At 39.1% G+C, this 25,384-nt stretch overlaps 1 protein-coding gene across 1 annotated transcript in view; it reads left to right on the top strand.

Annotated features, from left to right (window-relative positions):
- The window catches only part of LOC123514289 (E3 ubiquitin-protein ligase MYCBP2-like), a 299,710-nt gene that overhangs the window by 28,948 nt on the left and 245,378 nt on the right, over window positions 1-25,384 (top strand). Inside the window, 3 exon segments of the mRNA XM_045272098.1 lie at window positions 9,872-10,039; window positions 16,527-16,685; window positions 17,639-17,849. Coding sequence (XP_045128033.1) covers window positions 9,872-10,039; window positions 16,527-16,685; window positions 17,639-17,849 — 538 coding nt within the window.

Raw genomic sequence — 25,384 nt, 5'->3', positions numbered from 1 at the left:
CATCTTCCCACTTTATATTCTTCATTTCTTCTAGTGTCTATCACCTTGAACTCCAAAACTGCATGATCACTCTTTGCTAAAGGGCACTCCACCCTCATCTCCTCAATGACCATTGGCTCTGTACTAAAGACCAAGTCCAGTCTTGACGATGCTCCTCTCCTCCAAACCTAGTATCTTCTTTGACCCACTGAGTTAACACATTTTCCATTGCCAGTGTCAATAGTGTATTTCCCATGTTGTCTCTGATCCTTCCATTGACCAGTCCTCCCAACACACCTCTTTGAATTCAGAGCTACTGATACGCTGCACTTCTGCCTTTTTCTTTATATCTTTTTAACCAGAATAACTTTATATCAAAGAGTCGGATGAAGATGAAACTTTGCTAGAGTATGTATTAATACCCCTACCTAATTTTATCCAGAATCCTTTATTGTCTAGCTTTGATTTTAATGTTCTCATAAGAGTAAAATAAGCAGCTGAATCATGTCGACTTAATAACCTTCACCACTTTCTCGTTAGTGAGGGGTTCAGAAACAGTCATGACGTTAAATTTTCATGACGTCATGAGGCTCCGCCCACCGGGGTGTGAATGGCGAGTGATTCACGTGGCCACTGACATGTGAACATAGCTTTTTGGCCTTCATCGATGTCAACAATGGCAAACATGTTGCAACATTGTCCACGTGGTTGCAAGACGGCTTTTGTGTTGAGGGTTGCTACTATGTTCAGAAGAGAGAAGACCCGTGGAAAGACATACATAAGTTTGAGTAGGTAAGTAGATAATTAAACCTATTGTTGATGATGGTTTCTCACTGACACACCTATATGTAACACATCCAGTACCATATATTTCATAGTGTAAGAAGCTGACACGTTATTTAATGTATTTTACACGATAATAGTGATTGGTTATCCAGGTTTCTAAAAGGACCTTACATGTAGATACACTTAGCCAAAAAAAAAAAATTGAGAATAAATGCATGAATTATATATACAGTAAAGTCCCGGTTTACGTCGGTCTTGAGTTATGTCAAACTCGTAGTTACATCAGTCCACTATAAAGCAATTTAAGATTTAAAAAATTGAAAATTTATAAATCGTAAAGTGCGGGATTTATTGTTATTGTTGGTGGTTGCCCGCCACACCGCCCGCCTCACGCTTGAATACAATAACACCCTGCCTCAGTTCCACCACACCATTGCCCCTGGCAAGAGTGTTATCCTACTTCTGCATTTACTGACTCAAGTTCTTAGTATCTTGCTCAATGGCACCAAAGAGAAAACTTCTTAGTGACAGCAGTGATGCTAAGAAAAGGAAAACCATTACACTACAAGAAAAAGAGGACATAATTAAAAGACATGAGAAGGGAGGCAGCAGCTGTGTGTGAGGGAGGGAAGAAAATGGGAAGCCCGTTACCATGACAACAGGGAGGTTGACGACCTTGAGGGCTCGCACACCCAACACAACAATAATAACTCCGGAGCCTTCGCCTGGGCCACACGACACTCGCAGCTGACTTGCACCGTCTGCGCCTGTCTGCTGATCCCTATTGCCCTTTCCTATTGCATTTCCTGCCCCGCTGCCCATGCTTCTACTCCCACTGCACTGCACTATGCTCCCAGCTGTCCCCCCTGGGCGTCACAACATTCGACCTGCCCACCCTCCTGGCGGCCTCAGGCATCCACCCCTCTCGGCAACCTGCAGTCCTTCGTGTTCGTGGCCTTAATCAACAACAAAAACAAACTTGTGTTTCATATTCCTACATAGTTGTTAATAATATAACTATATAACCTTTAACTTACCTGAATGACCATAAACAATGATTGGTTGAAAACTCGATAATATGTTTTGAAATGTACGGAAACTCGAGTTACGTACAAAATTGACTTACGTCATGTTTCAGGAACGTAACTCTGACATAAACCGAGACCCTGTATATATATATATATATATATATATATATATATATATATATATATATATATATATATATATATATATATATATATATATATATATATATATATATATATATATATATATATATATATATATATATATATATATATATATTTATACATACATACATACACACAAAAAAACATTTTAGGTATTTTTATCTTTTATCTGCTTATGTATTTATTTATTTATTTAATAAGAAAATACGGTATTCTCCACTCATGCCATACGACCGTGTTAGGCACATCACGGGCTTGACAGCGACGGCGGTGAGGAACATTGTTAAGCGCTCCACCTCGCCCTCCCCACCTTCCACACCGAGAATATCACCAGCACCAGCTGTTTTTGACAACTTCACATTCGGTGCCATTCGTCGCCTCATTCACCGCAAATTTAATGAGAAACAGTGTTTTACGGTTGGTTCCTTGACCATGGATCTGAAAGCCGCCGGCATTATCCCGGAGGTAACATCAGAGTCATCAGTACTGCGACTCATGCAGACCATGGGATTCCGGTACAGGACAGCACAACATAAGATGTATGTGAGGAAGGAATCCCTGGATGTCGTCTGCCGACGGATCTCCGCTCTCCGAGCTCTTCGACGTCACTGTGAGGAAGGGAGGCAGGTGGTGTACGTGGATGAAATGTGGTTTACCACCAGAATGGGCCACAGTAGGGAATGGATTGATAGTACACAACAGGCCACCAGCGGCACGTACAGCCGTCAAGTGCCTCCTGGGGAAGGGGATCGTTTCATTGTGGTAAGTGCTGGCACGATCAACGGCTTCGTAGAGGGATCATACCTGTGCTATCAGACCAAGACCACCCATGGAGACAACCACGGCGAAATGAACAATGACCTATTTCATCGACGGCTCACGATGCAGCTCCTGCCTTCCTTGGACGACCCATCAGTACTTGTCCAAGAAAACGCACCATATCACAACACAATGATGGAAGAGAGTCGATGTCCTACAACGACGACAAAAAAAAAAGAACCTCATTATGTGGCTGGAAAAATGTAGGATACCTATCCCACTTGCAGCCACACGCCCTGAACTACTCCAGATATGCAGGAAGAACTGGCCGAAGCCACAATATAATATTGATAATACCATCTGTCAGTGGGGCCATGAGATCGTATGCCTCCCACCCAGCCATCCAGAGCTCAACGCTATTGAGCAGGTGTGGGGGTGCATGAAGCGGTACGTACGCTCCTCTCTCCAGCGTTTCACCCGGGCAGACCTGGCCAGGTTTGAGGAAGCCAGGCTTTGCACCACCCAGGAAGTGTGGGCAGAAGCTATTCGACAATCCCACCACTTTGAGGAGGAATACTGGAGATTGGATAATATCCACGACAACGTGGAACCTGTCATCATCACGTTCTTCAGTGATGATGAGGATGGAAACGACGATCTTCTCGATAGTGATGATGAATAAATTTTGTTTTATGTTGAATATTTCATTGGTATACCCACATGATATTTTCTCAAAATACCAACATAATAATATAGCTATATTGTCTATTTTTTTCCATGAACAGTACCAATAAAATATATATATATATATATATATATATATATATATATATATATATATATATATATATATATATATATATATATATATATATATAATAAGAGAGAGAGAGAGAAAGCAAATCTATGTGTAAATTATTCCATTATTGGAAATAGTGGTATACACTGTGATGTTGATTTCTTCTCAAAAGTGAAAGAGCTGTATAATTGTTTATTGATGTGACGATCTGTGGCGAGCTTTGCACTACGTTTGAAGAAGTTGTACCAATACGAATATTTCTGGGAATTGGTCAAGCATACAGGAAATAATGTTTCACTGTTGGCAGAGGTGCAGCCTTAATTGGTTTTAAATTACCAATCATCTTCCGAGTGGGCGGGGCTTCATGACGTCAGAGACGACTGAAGTGGCTGCGGATTCCACGACTGATTTCTACTCCTAGAAGTACCTTGATTATCAAAGTTAGGTAGTAAGTGATACTGGATAAAATTAGGTAGGGGTATAAAACATACTCTGGCAAAGTTTCATCTTCATCCGACTCTTTGATATAAAGTTATTCGCGAAAAACACCGTATCAGCAGCTCTGAATCTCATAGTAGTTGTATTGTACAGGGTTCGAGCAGGGCACATAGTGTCCTGTCTCCATATCTCCATTTGTCTAATTTTTTTTTAAAGTTATGCACACTATGTGCTGTAACAATTCCATTATCTAATGCATTCTATTTTTCCACCGTTCTGTGTAGAAAACTGTATTTTCCAATATCCTTCACACACTGCCTTATCCTGATCTTTTCATGTGCTCTTGTCCTTCCATCTTCTTCCATCAACAGCATCAGGTCTTCTTTGTCTATTTTATCAATATCATTTACTATCTTATACATTGTTATTAGGTGCCCCTGTTCTCTTCTATCTTGTAAGGTTGGCAGTCCCATATCCTTCAATCGTTCTTCATATGTCAGGTCCTTTAATTCCGGCACCATCTTAGTAGCAATCTTCTGTATCGTTTCCAATTTTCTCATATCCTTTTTAGAGCTCAGAGACCATACCACTGCTGCATATTCCAGCCTTGGGCATATCATGCTTGTGATGATTTTTTTCATCATATCTTTATCCATGTAATGAAATACCACTCTTATATTAGTCAACATCTTATATGATAGTCCAAATATCTTGCTTATGTGTTTTTTGGGCTCAGATTTTATCTGTATGATCACTCCGAGATCTTTTTCCTCTTAAGTCTTCATTATTTGCTCATCCCCTATCAAATAGTTCCATGCTGGTCTTCTTTTACTCTTTCCTAGTTCCATTATGTGGCATTTCTTGGCATTAAACTCCAATTTCCACTTCTTGCTCCATTCATAGATCTTGTTTAAATCTTCCTGCAACAGCAGACAGTCCTCTCTGGTTTTGATAACTCTTAGCAACTTTGCATCATCAGCGAATAAATTTATATAACTGTTTATCTCAATTTGAATGTCGTTTACATAAACTTGAAACATAATGGGGGCTAACACTGACCCTTGTGGCACTCCACTAGTTACTTTACTCCAAGATGAGTATGTATCTCTGATCACAGTTCTCATTTCCCTATCCTCCAAATAATCTCTTGTCCATTTGAGCAAGGTTCCACGCAGTCCTCCAATGTACTCTAGTTTCCAAAGAAGTCTTCTGTGTGGGACTTTATCAAAAGCCTTTTTAATGGCCAAGTATACTGTGTCTACCCATCCATCTCTGTTTTCAAGTCCCGCAATAACTCTTGAGTAGAAGCTTAACAAGTTTGATACACATGACCACCCTGTCCTGAACCCAAATTGTCTGTTCAATATGACTTGCTCCTCTTCTAGAAATTTAACACATTTTCTTTGATAATTATTTCACATAACTTCCCTACGACACTTGTAAGTGACACTGGTCTGTAGTTTAGTGCTTCAGTCGCCTTTCCTCCTTTAAATATCGGTATTACGTTGGCTCTCTTCCAATCTAGTGGAACTTTCTCTTCATTTATTGAACTTTTAATTATTTCCCAAATTGGCTCCAGTAATTGCTCTTTACATTCTTTTAACACCCAGCCTTATACACCATCTGGCCCCATTGCTTTCCTGACTTCCAATTTATCCAGTAATCTTGCAATATCCTGTTTGTGCACTGCAATTTCTTGTAATCCTTGGCAATCCAATGTCCAATTAGGTTCTGTGAAATCATCATCTGCAGTGAATACCGTTTTGAAGCTCTCATTGTGTGTATTCACCTAGTTGTATTCACCTAGTTGTAATTTTACAGGGCCTAAAATTACAGGGCCTGGGTATCATACTCGTGTGGCCCCGTCTCCATATCTACACACATCCAACTTTCCTTTAAAACTATGCACACTCCTCGCTGACACCACCTCCTCACTCAAACCATTCCACACCTCCACACATCTTTGTGGGAAACTATATTTCTTCACATCCTTCAAGCATATTCCCTTGGCTATCTTTTTACTGTGTGATCTCGTAGTTCTATTTAAGTTTTCCTCTCTCAACATCATTTGCTCATTATCTACTTCATCCAGTCCGTTCAACAGTTTATAAACCTGTATTAAATCTCCTCTTTCTCTTCTTTGTTCCAAGGTAAGCAAATTTATTTCTTTTAATCTCTCCTCATAGGTCATTTCTGCCAATTCCAGAATCATTTTTGTTGCCATTCTCTGCAATCTCTCCAACTTCCTTATATGCTTCTTTTTATAAGGGGCCCAAACCACTCCAGCATATTCCAATCTTGGTCTAATTAGCGTACTAATTAATTTCTTCATCATATCTTTATCCATATAATGAAAGGCTAATCCAATATTTCTTATCAAATTATACGTTTCTCCAAACATCTTATCAATATGAGCCTCAAACTGCCCATGGTCTTGTATTATCACTCCCAAATCCTTTTCCTTTTCCACCTATTTCAACTACTTCTTCACCCATCTTATATGACCCTCTTGGCCGTCTTCCACTCTTCCCCATCTCCATCACATGACTTTTGCTCAGATTAAATTCCATTTCCCACCTCTTGCTCCACTCCCAAAAGATTTCACAATCTTCTTCACTCTTCACACACCTACATATTCGCATCATCCGCAAACAAATTAATATAACTGTTTACTCCCTCTGGCATGTCATTAATATATACAAGGAATAGTATTGGTGCCAGCACTGAACCTTGTGGGACTCCACTCTCCACCACCAACCAGTCCGACTTTGCATCCCTTATTACCGTTCTCATCTCCCTCCATCTCAAGTAGTTTTCCATCCACTTTAACACTTTTCCTTTCAGTCCTCCATAAATCTCTAATTTCCATAGCAGTCTCATGTGAGGTACCTTGTCAAAAGCTTTTTTAAATCCAAATATACACAGTCCATCCATCCTCTCTCTCTTGTATTTTGTCAACCACTCTTGAATAAAAGCTCAGTAGATTTGTTACACATGACCTCCCTTTCCTAAAGCCAAATTGATGATCCGATAATAACTTATGATCCTCCAGGAACCGTATCCAATATTTCTTTATCACCCTCTCACAAATCTTACCGACCACACTTGTTAGAGACACAGGTCTATAGTTAAGAGGCTCTTCCTTACTGCCTCCCTTATAAATGGGCACCACTTCAGCTCTTTTCCACTCTACCGGTACTTCCCTTGTTTCTAATGAGCACCTTATAATATCATATAATGGATCAATCAATTCTTTTCTACATTCCTTCAATAATTTTCCTGAAACTTCATCTGGTCCCATCACTTTATCATCTTTAAGTTCCTCCAACATTTTATATAACTCCTTTTTAGGTATCTTAATGTCATCCATGTGCACATTTCCTTCTACATTCTGAGGCTTTACAAACATTGTTTCTTTAGTAAATACTTGTTGAAACCTATTATTTAGCAATTCTGCGATATTCTTAGGGTCATTTACTATCCCTTGCTCTCCTTTTAACCTTTCAATGGACTCTCTCTTTTTAAGTTTATCATTTATGAACCTGTAAAACAATTTTGGATGTTCCTTACTCTTGTCTACAATATCTTTTTCAAATTTTCTTTCTTCCTCCCTCCTTACCCTCACATACTCATTTCTCGCCACTCTATAATTCTCCTTATTTAGTATATTCCTGCTCTTTTTCCATCTTTTCCAAGCCACATCTCTCTTTTCCTTAGCCTTAACACAAGATGCATTAAACCAATCCTTTCTTCCTCTCTCGGCTTATACTTTGGTACAAATTTCATAACTCCTTTATAATATTTCATAAAAATCTCATATTTTTTTTGCACTTCTCTGATTTGTAACATCTCCCAATCTAATTTTCTGAAATATTTTTCAAACTTTCTGTGTCCATCTTTCTATAATTCAATCTACCACTCCTGTATGTCTCGTCTTTCCTTCGCTGTGTTGTTGCTATCTGCATTTCCATAACCACATGATCACTCTTTCCCAAAGGACATTTGTATTGTATATCTCCACATAGGTAAACTTCTCTTGTTAACACCAAATCCAGTCTAGCCGGTTCATCATCTCTATATCTAGTATTTTTCTTCACCCTCTGTTCCATCATAGTGTGTGTGTGTGTGTGTGTGTGTGTGTGTGTGTGTGTGTGTCTGTGTGTGTATTTACCTATTTGTATTTACCTATTTGTGTATTACAGGGCCCGAGCTAAGCTCTCTGTGACCTGTCTCCTTGTCCATTCCTGTCATATCTCTCTTTCATCTGATTGACACACACCACGTCAACGACATCACTGCTCAGTTTATTCCACTTATCAATGCTACGATGCGGGAAACTGTATTTTCTCACGTCATTTAGACAGATGTCTTTATTAGCTTTTTCCATGTCCTCGGAGATGATTACTTGTGGTCACCTTTATCAACTCTGTCCAGTATGTCAATCTTGTTCACCAATTTATACATAGTTATCATGTCTCCTCTTGTTCTTCTCTCTTCTAATGTGGTCAACCCCAGCTTCCTCAGTCTTTCCTCATAGTCTAACTCCCTGAGTCCTGGTACCATCCTTGTTGCCAGCCTCTGTACCCTTTCCACCTTCTTCACATTTTTCTTCATATGCGGTGTATTTACCTAGTTGTATTTTACCTAGTTGTAGTTTTACAGGGCCTGGGCTTTATGCTCGTGTGGCCCCGTCTCCATATCTACACTTATCCAATCTTACTTTAAAAGTATGCACACTCGTTGCAGACACTACTTCTTCATCTAAACTGTTCCACGTCTCAATACATCTCTGCGGGAAACTATATTTTTTTATATCTCTCAGACATCTTCCCTTTCTCAGCGTTTTACTATGCGATCTTGTGCTTCGGGTGTCATATTCTTCTCTCAGGATCAGTTTCTCATTATCCACTTGGTCCATTCCGTTGATCAATTTATAGACTTGTATCAGGTCTCCTCTCTCCTTCTTTGTTCCAAGGTTGGTAGATCCATAGCCTTTAGTCTCTCCTCATATGTCATCCCTTCAAGTTCTGGGACCATTCTTGTAGCCATTTTTTGTAGCCTCTCCAATTTTCTTATGTGTTTCTTTTTATGAGGGGTCCACACTACTCCTGCATATTCCAATCTGGGTCTTATTATAGTATTTATCAATTTCTTCATCATTTCTTTGTCCATGTAGTGAAATGCTACTCCAATATTCCTTAGCAAATTATATGTTTCTCTAAAAATTCTATCAATATGGCTTACTGGTTGATTGTTTTCTTCCATCATCACTCCTAAGTCCTTTTCCTTTTTAACTTTCTCCAGTTCTACTCCATCTCCCATCTTATAGATTCCCACAGGTCGTCTTTCACTCTTTCCCATTTCCATGACATGGCTTTTGTTCACGCGTGTGTTGATAATTTGATAGGTGTGTTGTTTTACTGTTGAGACTCTGTTGTCAATTTTGTAAGGAGATTATAAGAAAGTTGAAAGACAACGTTGAAGAATGATACACAGCACAGTGGCTGTTATTCGACTTGTGACCATGGGTGTGCAAGAGTAACAGCTACTCTCACATAGTTGGGATGTTGACAATTCAAGGCTTATAATTCAGAGATGATATCCTTCTCTGGTCATCTATACATCAGTCCCATCATTGTAGCTTCTCTCCGTCTATGTCCATGATGACACCACTTCTAGCTTTGTAATTTGATGATCATCCCCTCCTCCACTCACTTATACATTAATCTGCTCATGTAACTTCCTCACTGAACACTTTGTCCTTTTATGTAAGTCTTATGTCAATGCTCCTTTCCTCCTTTAATTACTTCCTTATTTACCTTTTAGCTTTATATTAGTCTTTATATCAAGACTTTTTTCTTCTTTCAGTCATCCACATATCAATCCCTCATGCAGCTTTTTCACTCACTCTCTGCAGGCAAGGGGAGGCGGCAACCCAAACCTGTTAAGCCCAAGAAGATGATCAAGATGGATGGCCAGTTTGTGGTGAGCAGCGGCTGCAACAACGGCACCTCAGCACTGGTCACTCGAGATGGCGAGCTGTATATGTTTGGCAAGGATACCTCCCACTGTGATGCCACTACTGGTAGGTGATGCAGTAGTCATAGTGGCAGTAATATAATTGCTGCCAGAAAATTAGTAATCTTCTGCAGTCCTAGTTCTTGGTTTTGTATATTTCCATCTATCTTAAAATCCAATAATTAAATACAGGCAACCCCCGCTTAATGAAGGGGTTACATTCCTAAAAAACCCTTCGTTAAGCGAATTTTCGTTAGTCAAATCAATTATAACAAGTTTAACCCCTGACTTGAGCTTCCATTGAGAGCAAACAAAGTGAGAGTGCATCATAGCGCAGTAAAAGGTTTAATGAAAGTAAAAATTATGAAGTTAAACATTTAGGTAGTTTAATTTAAATAATTATAATGTACACTAATGTATGTATGTACGTAACTTTATAATGTTGATCATCTTAAATTTATGAAGGGAGGGAGAGTGGAGCGGGAAGTATGCTAGCTGGCAACCTGTGGAATGTAAACAAAAGGCGCATCATTGTACCGCATACAAAACTTATGTACCACGTTTCCACAAGGCTTTCCATTTTATCCATTGCAGAGTCACGAGTTCAGGTGGTTCTTTTAGCTTGCAAGAAAGATATGATCTCACCAGCTTTCTTAATAGAGTCTGCTGACTTAAAATGATAGACAGTAGATGGAGTCAAGCCATGGTGGGAAGCAATGCTATTAGTTTTCTCCCCTCTCTCGTGTCTGTGAATAATATCCAGCTTCACTTTGAGAGTAAGAGATTTCCTGGTCTTCTTAGCAACGCTTGACGACATTGCAGGGCGTTTTGGTGGCATGTAGAGCGAGGGAAGACGAGCTGCTGCTGACGCTGTTATTGTTTTGAACTAGGGGTAGTGAGTGGTGCGCATTTTGTCCACGAGAGGCGCTGGTGTATTCAAAAGCCTGTCGACTTGCGTGATACAGCGGGGCTTTCAAACTTGAAAAAAATTATCTGGATAAAATTTTGTTAAAGCGAGTTTGGTGTTCGTTAAACGAGCAGATGGTAGTAAAAGGAAGTGTTCGTTGTAGCAAAATTTCGTTGTGTGAATCTTCAGTAGTAATAGCAGTAGTGATAGTATTAATAGTAGTAGTAGCTGAATTCAGTAATCTTTTACATTCATTGTACAGTAAGTCCTCGTTATACGGTACTTCTTTATCTGGTAAATTCACAGTTACGGTATTTGGAAATTACTACCCTCAATTCGATATACAGTAAGAAAAATTCACAGATACGGTATCCGCTCATGTCATCCAAGAGGGCCCAGCACGGGGGAGCAGGGATGATGACGTCATCCATGCCACACCTCCCCACCACTCACAGTATTGACTTTAAGGAGGGCGTCCGATTTAGAGACTGAAAAAATATGAAAAATAATGTTTTTTGTGTAAAAAAAATATGTAGTAGGTATACACGTTAGCTATTATTTCACGAAGTTTTATGGTGAAACGCGCTCTGGTTTCCGTTTAAATGCCATTTAAAGGTCCCATGCTCAACCACTTGCATTTGTTTACATCAGCAGAATCAGTTTTTTTTCTCAAAAACTACAAAAAAGAGGCAAAAATCTGAACTTTTTTTGGTGGACATGATACAGCAACACTGAAAGTCTATGGGTGGCGTCAATCAAGGCACCAGCGAGACTCAGGACGGGGAAAGCTATTAGAGAGAGAGGTTGTTGCTGCGTCTCTCGTTACCCACCCTTGACTCTGCTAAACAGCATGTAATTTATTACTGGATCCTGCTTTTCACCTACTGCTAACCATGGGATGGGTGTTTAAGAGGAATAAGCAGAGGAAGGACACCTGGAATATGAGTATGGAAGCGCAAAGAATAAAAAGAGCGTGTTGAACCTGACACCTCAAATGCTTCAGTACACATCCTAGTGTCACCCACCACCACCACCCTCACTATCGCCACACCACAGCCCACCACATCTCACGCAGAACAAAGACAAGGAAATGAAGAAGAAAAGGCCTCATTACTCACAATTAGAGAAGCTCTTCTACAAAATATTGAGAAAGGAAATGATGATGTGGAAAGTGACGACGAGCTTGTCATGCTGACAAAAAGGAGGCTAAAAAATCTTCTTTCCTCTCATTATTCATGCCCAGATCCTGCCTTTGACTATAGTTTGGAGCCTGATGTATACGAGAACACCATAACTATGCACTGCACAACATGCAACTTCAAGAACACATCACAACCAGAAAAAGTGAGAGCTGGACGTCGGAAGAAAAACCTCTTCAGGACCAATATATCATTAACAGGAGGGGACAAGGAGCCTCATATACATCTAATTGTATTATGAGATTGTAGATAATAAAAAAGAACATAGAGTAAACCTGAATAAACTTCCTAGTGTGTTATAACGGGATCGAGATCAATTGATAAACTTTATAGGCCTGTATCTCAAAACACAAGTTATTCCCATTCTAAAATCTATTTTAAAGCCAATTTTAGCTTGATTTCAATGAAACAAAAACCTAAAAGGAAAAGAATACTTCTTTTTCAATTCACGTCACTATTTTTTATATATGTGACCTGGAATTTTGTATTAATATTTTTTTGGTCAAAAGAAGTAAAAAAAAAAAAGCATTTTGAATTTTGAAAAAAAAATCATAAAACAAAAATGAAAGATGAAATTAAAAATCTAACAACGTGGAAACCTTTCACATTATAATGTGTCTTTGCCACAGGAAAATAAAGGTTATGGAGCTAATAATAACGCCAGAATAACACTTGTAAGTTTTAGTTGAAATTGTAATTGCACGATGGGGTTGAGGACTAAAATGGGGATGAATGTCTAATATTGATGTATATGTTCCCAATAATTCTCATCATAAAAATCAGAGTGTTTCATGCATATTTACCGGAGATATGAAGCACCGATCTAATACCGATCTAAATTGGATGCTCCCCTTAACTTGACCACCCTTGGAGCCTGTTATCTCTTCCCCTCCCCCATTTTTTTTTTTTAACTGCATTACGTATTACATGCATTACTAATTAGATGAATAAATGGAATATTAAAGGGTCTAATGTAAGCACAAATATATTCATAATAATCATGGCAAACACTAAAAAACTACTACAGCGGCGAACCATACAGCAACTGATAAAGGGCACTGATGGGCCTGGCAAGCCCACTATCAGTGAATGGTGGAAGTCGTATAACATCAAGCACGCCTTAGATAACATCAAGTCATCTTGGGACGAAGTGAAGAGGTCTACCATGAACTTGGCGTGGAATAAAGTATGGCCAGAATGCACGCATGACTTCCCAGGCTTTGCTGAAGACGACATCTTTGCGATCAGAAATGACATAGTAAATCTGTGCCATAGGGCTGGATTCAGTGAATTGATGATGATGATGTTCAAGATCTTTTGGAAAGCCATGTTGAACCTCTTTCAAATGATGAACTTAGAGAGCTAGACAAGGCATCACAGGAGACAAAAAAAGAGGGAGACGAGGAAGAACCTGTGTGGCCTGGACATCAAAACTCTTAGAGAATGTCTCGGTGGTATCAAAAAAACTCTAGAAACCCTGATGAAGGAACGTGACCCAAATCCTGCCAGAAATAGCAAAGTGGCTCATGACGTAGAGAAAAGTGTCGAGATTTATCAAGATATCTATGATGAAAAAACAATAAAAACCAAACAGTCCTCTATCTACTTGTTCTTCAAGCCAGTCAGACATGCCGTCCCTGTCACACCTGCCGACCCTGCTACAGCTGGCCTTTCCACATTCGCTGCCAATGGTTCTACAGCTAGCCCTTCCTCCATATACTCTTTTTTCAAACCAGTGAAATGTGCTGACCCTGCTACAGCTGGCCCTTCCACATATGCTTCCGACAGTGCAGACAACATCTTATCCTCATCTGCCCACTCAGCAGAAGATGAGTAAGGGCTGAAATCCCTACTGTCCCTTTGCCTCGGGAGGGACATCATCTGATAAAATACATGGTGATTGAAATGTAAATAAAAACATTTTGTTTATTTCTTTTGCGCAGTACTTTACATTTTTTTTTTTTTATACAGGGAACCCCCGCTTAACGAAGGGGTTACGTTCCTAAAAAACACTTCGTTAAGCGAAACTTCGTTAAGCGAAGCGAACCGATTATAACAAGTTTAACCCCTGATTTGAACTTCCATTGAGAGTAAACAAAGCGAGAGTGCATCATAGTACAGTAAAAGGCTTAATGAAAGTAAAAATTATGAAGTTAAACATTTAGGTAGCTTAATTTAAGTCATTATAATGTACATTAATGTATGTATGTACGTAACTTTATAATGTTGATGATCTTAACTTTATGAAGGGAGGGAGAGTGAAATGGGAAATACGCTAACCAGCAACCGGTTGAATGTAAACAAAGTGCGCATCATGGTACCGCATACAAAACTTATGTACCACATTTCCACAAGGCTTTCCATTTTATCCATTGTAGAGTCACGAGTTCAGGTGGTTCTTTTAGCTTGCAAGGAAGATACGGTCTCACCAGCCTTCTTAATAGAGTCTGCTGACTTGCTGATGGAGTCAAGATGGTGGCAAGCAATGTTATTAGTTTTCTGGCCTCTCTCTTGTCTGTGAATAATACCCAGCTTCACTTGGAGAGTAAGACACTTCCTGGTCTTCTTAGGAACGTTAAGCCACATTGCAGGGCGTTTTGGTGGTAAGTTGAAGTAGGGAAGATGAGCTGCTGATGACGCTGTTAAGTTTTGACTGGGGAGTGAGTGGTGCGCGTGATCTTGATCTTGATCTTGATGCTACAGGTGACGCAGAATTTCTTCTGAGTCAGGCCTTTGTATCGGTAGTGCCTGTGTTGTCCACGAGAGGCTTGATCTTGATCTTTATTCTACAGGTGTCTCAGGATTTCTCCTGAGGCAGGCCTTAGTACCAGCAGCTCCTGATGTATTCAAAAGCCTGTCAGCTTGCATGATACGGTGGGGCTTTCAAATTTGGAAAAAATTACCTGGATAAAACTTCGTTAAAGCGAGTTTGGTGTTCATTAAACGAGCAGATGGTAGTAAAACGAAACCTTCGTTGTAGCGAAATTTCGTTGTGTGAACCTTCGTTAAACGGGGGTTGCCTGTATATGACTATTTTCATGTATTGTCATTTCTCTAGGGATGACTTTTGACGTGCTGGAACGCATTCCCTATTATTACATGTTATAATGGGTTCGGTATACGGTAAATTCAATTTGCGGTAAGGTTTTCAGGAACGCATATGTACCGTACAACGAGGACTTACTGTACTGCGTTTTGCATTTCTCTTTTATTCAGAAGATTGGAAGTCAAACACACAGCTCTAAAGATTCTGATAGGATAACTTGTAAAGTGAAACCTCAGTTCTTTAACTCAGTTAATTTCTGAATGCTATTAGAAATCCAAAATATTTGAAGATCAAAGCTATTTTTCCCTCAGAAATCAATGTTAAATGGAATAATCAGCTTCCAGACACCTGTCCACTCTGTCTTAGTGGCTTATGACAGACACTCTCAATGCTAAGATGGTTGCTTCACAATATCTCCAACTCAGAAATTATTTATCTATTAAGGAAGTACTAATTGAACTTAATGACACAAAACTCATTAGAAGATACTGTTTAGACCATGGTGATGTTCTCTTTGTCACTGATCTGGTGATGGAAGACTTACAGAGTGACACAGCGAGGAGCAACCTACTCACCACCAAAATGAAGGTGATAGATAACACTTAGACATCTTGCTGCTGGGTAAACCTACTAGGAAAATGCAGTTAAGCAATAGTGATGGTGTAAGGAGATCGTAGATAGAACCACACATGGCTTTGGATCATTCCCAAGCACCAAAGACTGCTTGTGTACATTGAGGCTCTTCAACAGGTTCACATTTAACTTACACATGTCAAATATTGAATTACTATCTTACATGCTTATAGAAAAACAAAGAAAACGTTTTTCTATAAGTTATAGAATAGTAATAAACAACAGGTTTTGTCTTGTCATATAAGATTTTTAATCAGTAAGTGTGTTCAAGAACCAAATTATAGTATGGCAACAGAACCAATTATATGTTCAAAAATTTTTTTTGTTCAGTAACCAAGGTTCCACTGTAATAATATCAAACAGGTGGAATTGAATAATCTTTTGCACTCATTGTATTGTGTTTTGCACTTAGTAAGACTAGGAATTAAGCACATGTCTCTGAATATTTTGACAGATTGCCTGTTAGTAATATCAAACAGTTATACTTTCAACACTTAATGACTGTATAATTGTAGTTCTGTGTGTTAAATCACTTCAAATGTAAAGATTTTTTTTGCAGTATCAAACTTTGTGTAGATAAAGTTGGATATGTGAATGAAAATGATCAATGCCAACCACATACTTTCAACAATTCCTTTCCTTCATCCCCAGAGAAGGCTATTCAGGTCTTTAAGGCCAACCAATTTTATATACTTCAGTATTGTCTCTCCTCCATCCCCTGAGATGGTTTTATGAATATGTAACAGTGATATCCCCTCTTACCTGATAGGGCTGGTGACAGATCTGCGGGATGTGCATGTGAATGGCGTGGCACTGGGCAAGGCACACACCCTGGCCCTTACCAACAAGGGTCATGTATTCAGCTTTGGCATCAACAACAAGGGGCAGTGTGGCCGGGACTTCACCCCACAGACCAAGGAAGGAACTGGTGTGTACTCACTTCCTTGCTGTTGTGATTCCTCCTCTTAGTATATAGTGCAGGCATTGAGCTTACCTACCTGCTACTCATTTCCTCAGAGTTGGGTGTACGTAGGTGTGTTATGGGTAGCTCACAGTATTATGTCCTCACCATGTCTCTATAATAGTCTTTTGAATTATGATTGATGAAATGGTATGTCCACCCATACTTGTCCCTTAGTATTTATCAAGCAAGCTGAAACTGAATGAAATAATTTTTTTTCACTTGCATTCTTTCTAACAAGGCAGCTAGCACCTAACAATATAGTAAAATGTTAAAGAATATCAGAAATGTGCAGCTGATTATGCTGATTATATACTTGAAAAGACAGTTCAAACCTGTACTTTTATACTTTCCACAATTATAGCAAAAAATTATGAATTGTATGCAGTATGAGATTTAGAATTTCCCAAGAAAATTTCAATGAAATTCCCTAGAAGCCCCATATCCTCATTTTTGGATCTGAAGTAATTGAATGTGTCTAGTATTAGGATGATGTCACATGTGGTGAGAGCTTAGTGAAGACTGAAATGAACATTACCCACTTCAAAGATGTCCAATAATAAATCACTTCTGTATTTATGATGGAAAGAAAAGCAAGGAAAGTGTGAGCATGAAAGAAATAACTTACTTAGAGAAAGGATATTTAAGTAAATAAAATACCAGTCACTGGAAAGGACCAATATTTGAAAGTTTGGATCTATTTTGAATGAGAACATACCTTTTTTTCAGTGTAATTTTAAACAAAGAAACATCCTAAACAAAATATACCAATGTAAAAATAAACCATTTGAGAGAAGGAACTGTCATCTGTTTGGAGTGAGATGAAGTTTTGTTTATGAGAGGAAGACATCTTGAGGTGGTGAAGAGTGAAGAGAGAGAGGTAACAGTAATTGTGGAGGAGAGTGTTGTCTCACCACCAGGCATGTCTATGTCGGTCGGGCCTGCAGGGGAAGAGGAGCTTGAGGACGAGGAGGGAGCAGAGAGCGAGGAAGGTGGGGAGGGTGGCATGTGTCCCCCTGGTCGCCACCGCTGGGTCCGAGAGCACTGCCTGGTGTGTACTGTCTGCCATGAGTGTACTGGATACGGCGCTGCTTGTGTCTCCAGTGGACGGCCCAACAGGAACTCTGGCCAGTGAGTGTCTCCTGTGGTGTGTGTGTGTGTGTATTTACCTATTTGTGTATTACAGGGCCCAAGCTAAGCTCTCTGTGTCCTGTCTCCTTGTCCATTCCTGTCATATCTCTCTTTTATCTGGTTGACACAAACCGCATCAATGACATCACTGCTCAGTTTATTCCACTTATCAATGCTACGATGCGGGAAACTGTATTTTCTCACGTCATTTAGACAGATGTCCTTTATTAGGTTTTTTTCCATGTCCTCAGAGATGATTATTTGTGGTCACCTTTATCAACTCTCTATCCAGTATGTCAATCTTGTTCACCAATTTATACATAGTTATCATGTCTCCTCTTGTTCTTCTCTCTTCTAATGTGGTCAACCCCAGCTTCCTCAGTCTTTCCTCATAGTCTAACTCCCTGAGTCCTGGTACCATCCTTGTTGCCAGCCTCTGTACCCTTTCCACCTTCTTCACATTTTTCTTCACATGTGGTGACCAGACACATGTTGCATATTATAACTGGGGTCTTATTATGGTACATAATATCTTCATCATTCCTTCATCTAGGTAGTGGAATGCAAGGCCAATATTTTGGAGCATGTTATATGTTTTCCCAAATATCTTGTTAAATGTGTTTCTCCGGTGACAGAGTGTTTTGCACGGTTACTCCTAAGTCTTTCTCCTCATTGGTCTCTTTAATTTTCTCATCACCCAGCCTGTAATCCCTGTTTGGTCTGTATCTACTTCTTCCCATTTTCATAACATGGGTCTTGTCTATATTAAATTCCATCTGCCACTCCTTACTCCACTCATATATTTTATCAAGATCTTCCTGTAACTTGTTACAATCTTCCACATTCTTTACTCTCCTCATAGTTTTAGTATCGTCCAAACATGTTCATATAACTGTCAATTCCTACTGGCATATCATTAACATAAATCAAAAACATGATGGGACCCAGCACTGACCCTTGTGGAACTCCACTGGTTACCTTCTTCCACTCGGACTTCCTTCCTCTCACCATTGTTCTCATTTCTCTTCCCATTAAGTAATTTTCCATCCATTTTGCTAGTTTATCATTTACTCCTCCAATCATCTTTAGTTTCCACATCAGTCTATTGTGTGGTACTTTATCAAAGGCCTTTCTCAATTCCAGGTAGATAGCATCCACCCATCCCTCTCTATGTTGTAGTATGTCAGTCACTCTTAAATAAAAACATAATAGATTGAATACACACGATCTTCCTTTTCTGAAACCAAACTGCCTTTCACTCAGAATGTTTTCACTTTCTAGATACTCACTCCACTTAGCTTTAATTACTTCTTCACATACCTTGCACAATATATTAGTCAACGATACTGGTCTATAATTTAGCGGTTCCATTCTACTACCATTCTTATATATAGGCACAATGTCAGCTCTTTTCCACTCTTTCGAGACTAATCCTGTTCGTATGGAGGTTTCCACAATATCAAATACGGGGTTCAACAATTGATCCTTACTTTCATTTAGCAACCTCCCAGATATGCCATCAGGCCCCATTGATTTATTAATATCCAGTGTGTGTGTGTGTGTGTGTGTGTGTGTGTGTGTGTGTGTGTGTGTGTGTGTGTGTGTGTGTGTGTGTGTGTGTGTGTGTGTGTGTGTGTGTGTGTATTTACCTAATTGTATTTACCTAATTGTAACATACGGGAAAAGAGCTATGCTCGTACTGTCCCGTTTCCATATCTACTAATGTCCAGCTTTTTCTTAAAATCATGAATATTCCTTGCGTTGACCACTTCCACGTCTAAACTATTCCATGCTTCCACCCTTCTATGAGGAAGCTATATTTTTCACATCTCTCCTACAAGTGGCCATTTTAGTTTTTCCCATGCCCTCTCGACATTCTTTCATTCCACATACACAGATCTTCCCTATCCATTTTTCCATGCCAATCATCACTCTGTATATTGCTATCAGGTCTCCCCTTTCTCTTCTGTTTTCCAGGGTCGGAAGTTGCATTCTGTTCAGTCTGTCTTCATAAGTCAAATCTCTTAAGTCAGGCACCATTTTTGTTGCAGCCCTCTGTACTTTCTCTAGTTTCCTTATGTGTTTCTTTAAGTTCGGAGCCCACTGTATTGTTGCATATTCAAGCCTTGGTCTTATCATTGCAGTAATTATTTTCTTCATCATTTCTTCATCTAAATATACGAATGCCACTCTTATATTCCTCAATAAGTTCAATACTTCTCCAATTATTTTGTTTATATGTCTCTCTGGTGATAGGTCATTGGTAATTGTCACCCCAAGGTCTTTTCTTCATGACTGGTTTTATGTCTTCATTTCCTATCTTGTACATACTCCTGATTCTTCTTTCACTCTTGCCAAACTCTAATTTCTTGCATTTTGTCGTGTTGAACTCCATTTGCCATGTACAGCTCCATTTCCATATTCTGTCCAAGTCTTCCTGGAGTAGTTCGCAATCTTTGTCACATCTCACTTTTCTTAACAATTTTGCATCGTCTGCAAATAGGCTCACATAACTGGACACCCCATCCACCATGTCATTTATGTAGACCGCGAACATTACTGGTGCCAACACTGATCCCTGTGGAACTCCACTCTCCACCAAGCCCCATTCTGATGGTCTGTCCTTAATTATTGTTCTCATTTCTCTTCCTACCAAAAGTCTTCCATCCATTTTAGTAAACTGCCATGCACTCCTACCATTTCAAGTTTCCAGATCAGTCTCCGTGTGGTACCTTATCAAAGGCCTTTTTAAATCCAGATATATTCCATCAGCCCAACCATCTCTTTCCTGTATTACATCTATCACCCTCGAATAGTAACATATCAGGTTTGTCGTGCATGAACGCCCTTTTCTAAAACCAAATTGACACTCACAAAGTATGTCATTTTTCTCCAAGAAGTCTGTCCATCTATTCTTCACCACCCTCTCACACATCTTAGCTACCACACTTGTAAGTGACACTGGTCTATAGTTCAATGGGTCTCTCTTGTTACCTGATTTATAAATTGGGACAATGTTAGCTCTTTTCCAGTCTTGGGGCACTACACCTTCCCTTAATGAGGCATCAATTACTTCACAAACTTTTCTGCCAGTTGCTCCTGCATTCTCTTAAAATCCATCCTGATACCCCATCAGGTCCCACAGCTTTTCTCACTTCTAAACTCCCCATCATATTCTTGATCTCCTCCACAGTTACTTGAAACTCCTTCATAATCCCTTTCTGTTCCATTACCAGTGGTTTGTCAAAAGCAGTCTCCTTTGTGAATACCTTCCGAAAGCATCCATTCATAGCCTCTGCCATTTCCTGGGATCCTCACTGCATACTCCATTTACTTCTAAACTTTCAATACTTTCTCTATTTTTGATGTTGTTGTTCACATGTCTGTAAAAAGCCTTGGTTGGTCTTTACATTTATCAATTATATCCTTTTCTTGTTTCTTTCTTTCTTCTCTTCTAATCAACACATATTCATTTCTTGCTCTTTTGTAACTTTCCCACTGCTTAATCCGTCTTTTCCTTCTCCACCTCTTCCATGCATCCTCTTTTCTTGTTCTAGCCTTTTCACATCTATCGTTAAACCAGTCCTGCTTTCCAACTTCTCTATGTTGTCTTATTGGTACAAATTTTTCTCACCTTCTTTGTATATTTTTATAAATTCCTTCCACTTTTCATTTGCTCCTTAGCACTCTTGAATTTCATCCAATTTGTCTCTTGAAAGAATTTCTTTAGGTTTCCAAAATCTGTCTTGGCATAATTCCATCTTCCCACTTTATATTCTTCATTTCTTCTAGATTTCTCTTCATCTATCACCTTGAACTCCAAAACTGCATGATCACTCTTTGCTAAAGGGCACTCCACCCTCATCTCCTCAATGACCATTGGCTCTGTACTAAAGACCAAGTCCAGTCTTGACGATGCTCCCTCTCCTCCAAACCTAGTATCTTCTTTGACCCACTGAGTTAACACATTTTCCATTGCCAGTGTCAATAGTGTATTTCCCCATGTTGTCTCTGATCCTCCATTGACCAGTCCTCCCAACACACCTCTTTACAATTAAAATCTCCCATCATTATAGTTCGTTCACAGCCACCCAACATTTCTTCCAGACATGTTCCTGTATCTCTTATCATTTCTTCATATTCCTGTACTGACCATGCATTTGTCTTAGGTGGTACGTACACCACTATGTAGTGCCTCTTTTTCCTTCATTAGTTTCTGCTCTGATCTTTAGCACTTCTGCCTTTCCCATACCTTCTTTCACTTGATCCACCTTTATATCTTTTTAACCAGCAACATCACTCCTCCTCCCATCTTACCTACTCTATTTCTTTTCCAAACATTATATTTCCTTCTCCAACCATCATCAGGTCTTCTCCTCTCTCAGTTTTGTTTCAGTAAGACCCACAATATCTGGGTTCTTGTCCCTCAAGTAATCGTTGAGTTCTAAAATCCCGATATCACTCCATTTATGTTGGAATACATTACATTCCGCTCATACGTAAGTTTCTTTAGTCCTTTCTTACTGTACTTTTCTGGGTTATGAACCACTTCCTCAGTCTCATATCCAAGATTCTCCAGAAAAACTCTTTCTTCTCCTCTTCTGTCCTCTCTTCATTTTTTTCAAAGCCTCCTTTCTCAACTCATTTAACATTTCTCTTTCCTTTTCACCGAGATCTCTTCTCAACCAAATCTTCCTTGTTGTTTCCTGCTGGGCTAGCCTCCATGACTTCTCCACCAATTCATCTACATCCTTTTGTGACTTAAGTTTGATTCTTATTGGCCTCATACCTTCTCCTGTGAACTTTCCAATTCTATGGAAGTCCTCTATTTCTTGTACTAGGTCTTTTCCCTCCTCCTGCACCACATTAATGATATTATTTATCACCTTTTTTATGTTTTTTCTCTCTCCATTTTACTTGGTGTCTTATCCTCCTCCACACCAAATATCACCACACATCTCTTTTTGTCTACAGTTTCCCTCACCAATGTCTCATTTGACTTAATAACCTTCACAACTTTCTCAGCAATCTTCTCTTCTATGATCTGTTGATCTATAATTTCAGCAAGGCCCAAAGTTTTCTCCCCAGACTCTTTGATTTCCTTTTCCAGACTTGCAACTTTGTAATTTACCTCCTTTCTTTCCACTTCCTGACTTTTTTTCCATTCAGCCTGCTTCTCCATCACTTTTCCTAAAGATTCTCCACATTTGTCGCAATTCACTTTAATTAACTTAACTTCCTCTTTCAGTATTGCATTTTCTTTCTTCATTTCAGCGCACTCTTTCATTACATTGTCATAACTCATTTCCAGGCCCCCATACTTTTCAAACAGTTTTTCAATTTTACCTTCCAACTCCAGAATTTTCTTCACATAAACGCTCTTCTCCATTATTCCTTGAAATCCTGTGAAGTCTGATTCATCTTTCGAGTTCACGGCCGCCATGTTGCGCAGATGTAAACAAACTTCAGCTGATTGCTCAAACGCAGGCTACAGTTTATATTCACCTTCCCTGGACATTATTTTGCTAATCAACAGTTAACATGACTATATGGAGACGGGACAAACATTACAAGCTCCTTTCCCACCTTAGTTACTCTTAGGCAATGGCAACTGTAGAATTAGAGATGATTGCTCTGGAGCTCAGCGACCACATCCGCCATCGACGGTGTCCCGTGTGTGTGTGTGTGTGTGTGTGTGTGTATTTACCTAATTGTATTTACCTAATTGTAACATACGGGAAAAGAGCTATGCTCGTGTTGTCCCGTCTCCATATCTATTAATGTCCAGCTTTTTCTTAAAATCATGAATATTCCTTGCGTTGACCACTTCCACGTCTAAACTATTCCATGCTTCCACCCTTCTATGAGGGAAGCTATATTTTTTCACATCTCTCCTATAAGTGGCCATTTTAGTTTTTCCCATGCCCTCTCGACATTCTTTCATTCCACATACACAGATCTTCCCTATCCATTTTTTCCATGCCAATCATCACTCTGTATATTGCTATCAGGTCTCCCCTTTCTCTTCTGTTTTCCAGGGTCGGAAGTTGCATTCTTTTCAGTCTGTCTTCATAAGTCAGGCACCATTTTTGTTGCAGCCCTCTGTACTTTCTCTAGTTTCCTTATGTGTTTCTTTAAGTTCGGAGCCCACTGTATTGTTGCATATTCAAGCCTCGGTCTTATCATTGCAGTAATTATTTTCTTCATCATTTCTTCATCTAAATATACGAACGCCACTCTTATGTTCCTCAATAAGTTCAATACTTCTCCAATTGTGTGTGTGTGTGTGTGTGTGTGTGTGTGTGTGTGTGTGTGTGTGTGTGTGTGTGTGTGTGTGTGTGTGTGTTTACCTAAATGTATTTAGCTAGTTGTAACATCCAGGAAAAGAGGTATACTTGTGCTTTCCTGTCTCCACATCTATGAAAATCCAACATTTCTTTGAATTTATGAATTGTTCTTGCTTCAACAACTCTCCTTTCTAGACCGTTCCATACCTCTACACATCTTTATGGAAACCTGAACTTCTTGACATCTTTTCTGCAGACATCCTTTCTTAATTTAATTTAATGTCCTCTTATATCACTGGTGTCCAAAATTAGTAAGTCTTCTATATCTGTTTTTTCCAGTCTTTTATTACTCTTTACACTGTTATTAAATCTCCTCTTTCCTTCCTCTGTTCTAATGTTGCAAGACCCAGTATTCATAGTCTCTTATCACATGACAGTTTGCTTAAACTCAAGAGGAAGCTTTGTTGCTTCCCTCTGTATTCTTTCTAGTTTTCTTCTGTGTTTCTCTTCACTTGGTGACCATGATGTTACTGCATATTCTAATTTAGGGCATATTAAAGTTATCAGTTTTTTCATATCTTTGTCTATATAAGTCAATGCCACTCTTATATTCCTCAAAAGATCATAGGTGTTTCCAGTAATTTTATTTATGTATTTTTCTGGTGACATGTTATCCACAATGGTTACTCCTAAATCTTTAGTTTCTTCATTTCCTATTGAGTATACTCCTTTCAGCCCTCTTTTTCTTCTTCCAGATTGTAATACGCTGTTTATTTTTGTATTGAACTCCATTTCCCATGTGTGTAATCATTCCACTATTTTGTTTATTTCTCATTGTAACATCTCAGTCTTCTATTCTCTTCACCCTTCTCATTAATTAAGCATCATATGCAAAAAAACTGATGTAATTGTTTATATTCTATGATATATTGATCACATAGGCCACAAACATTGGTGATACTAATGCTGACCTGGGCAGAACTCCACTCAAGACTTTTTTTTTTCTCTCCTTCAAAAGGTCTTCCGGCCATTTCAGAAGCTCTCTTTAGCCCTTCACTTTGTTAAAGTTTCCACAATAACCTCTTGTGTGGGATCTTGATGAATGCCTTCTTTAGATTCATGTCCTCTTGTCCTTCCATCATCTTCTGTCAACAGTACCAGGTCTTCTTTGTCTGTCTTTTCAATATCATTTACTGTCTTATACATTGTTATTAGGTCCCCACATTCTCTTATATCTTGTAAGGTTGG

Source organism: Portunus trituberculatus, chromosome 37, assembly GCF_017591435.1.
Source record: "Portunus trituberculatus isolate SZX2019 chromosome 37, ASM1759143v1, whole genome shotgun sequence".
Taxonomy (NCBI): domain Eukaryota; kingdom Metazoa; phylum Arthropoda; class Malacostraca; order Decapoda; family Portunidae; genus Portunus; species Portunus trituberculatus.
This window is presented reverse-complemented; position numbering and strand designations above follow the sequence as displayed.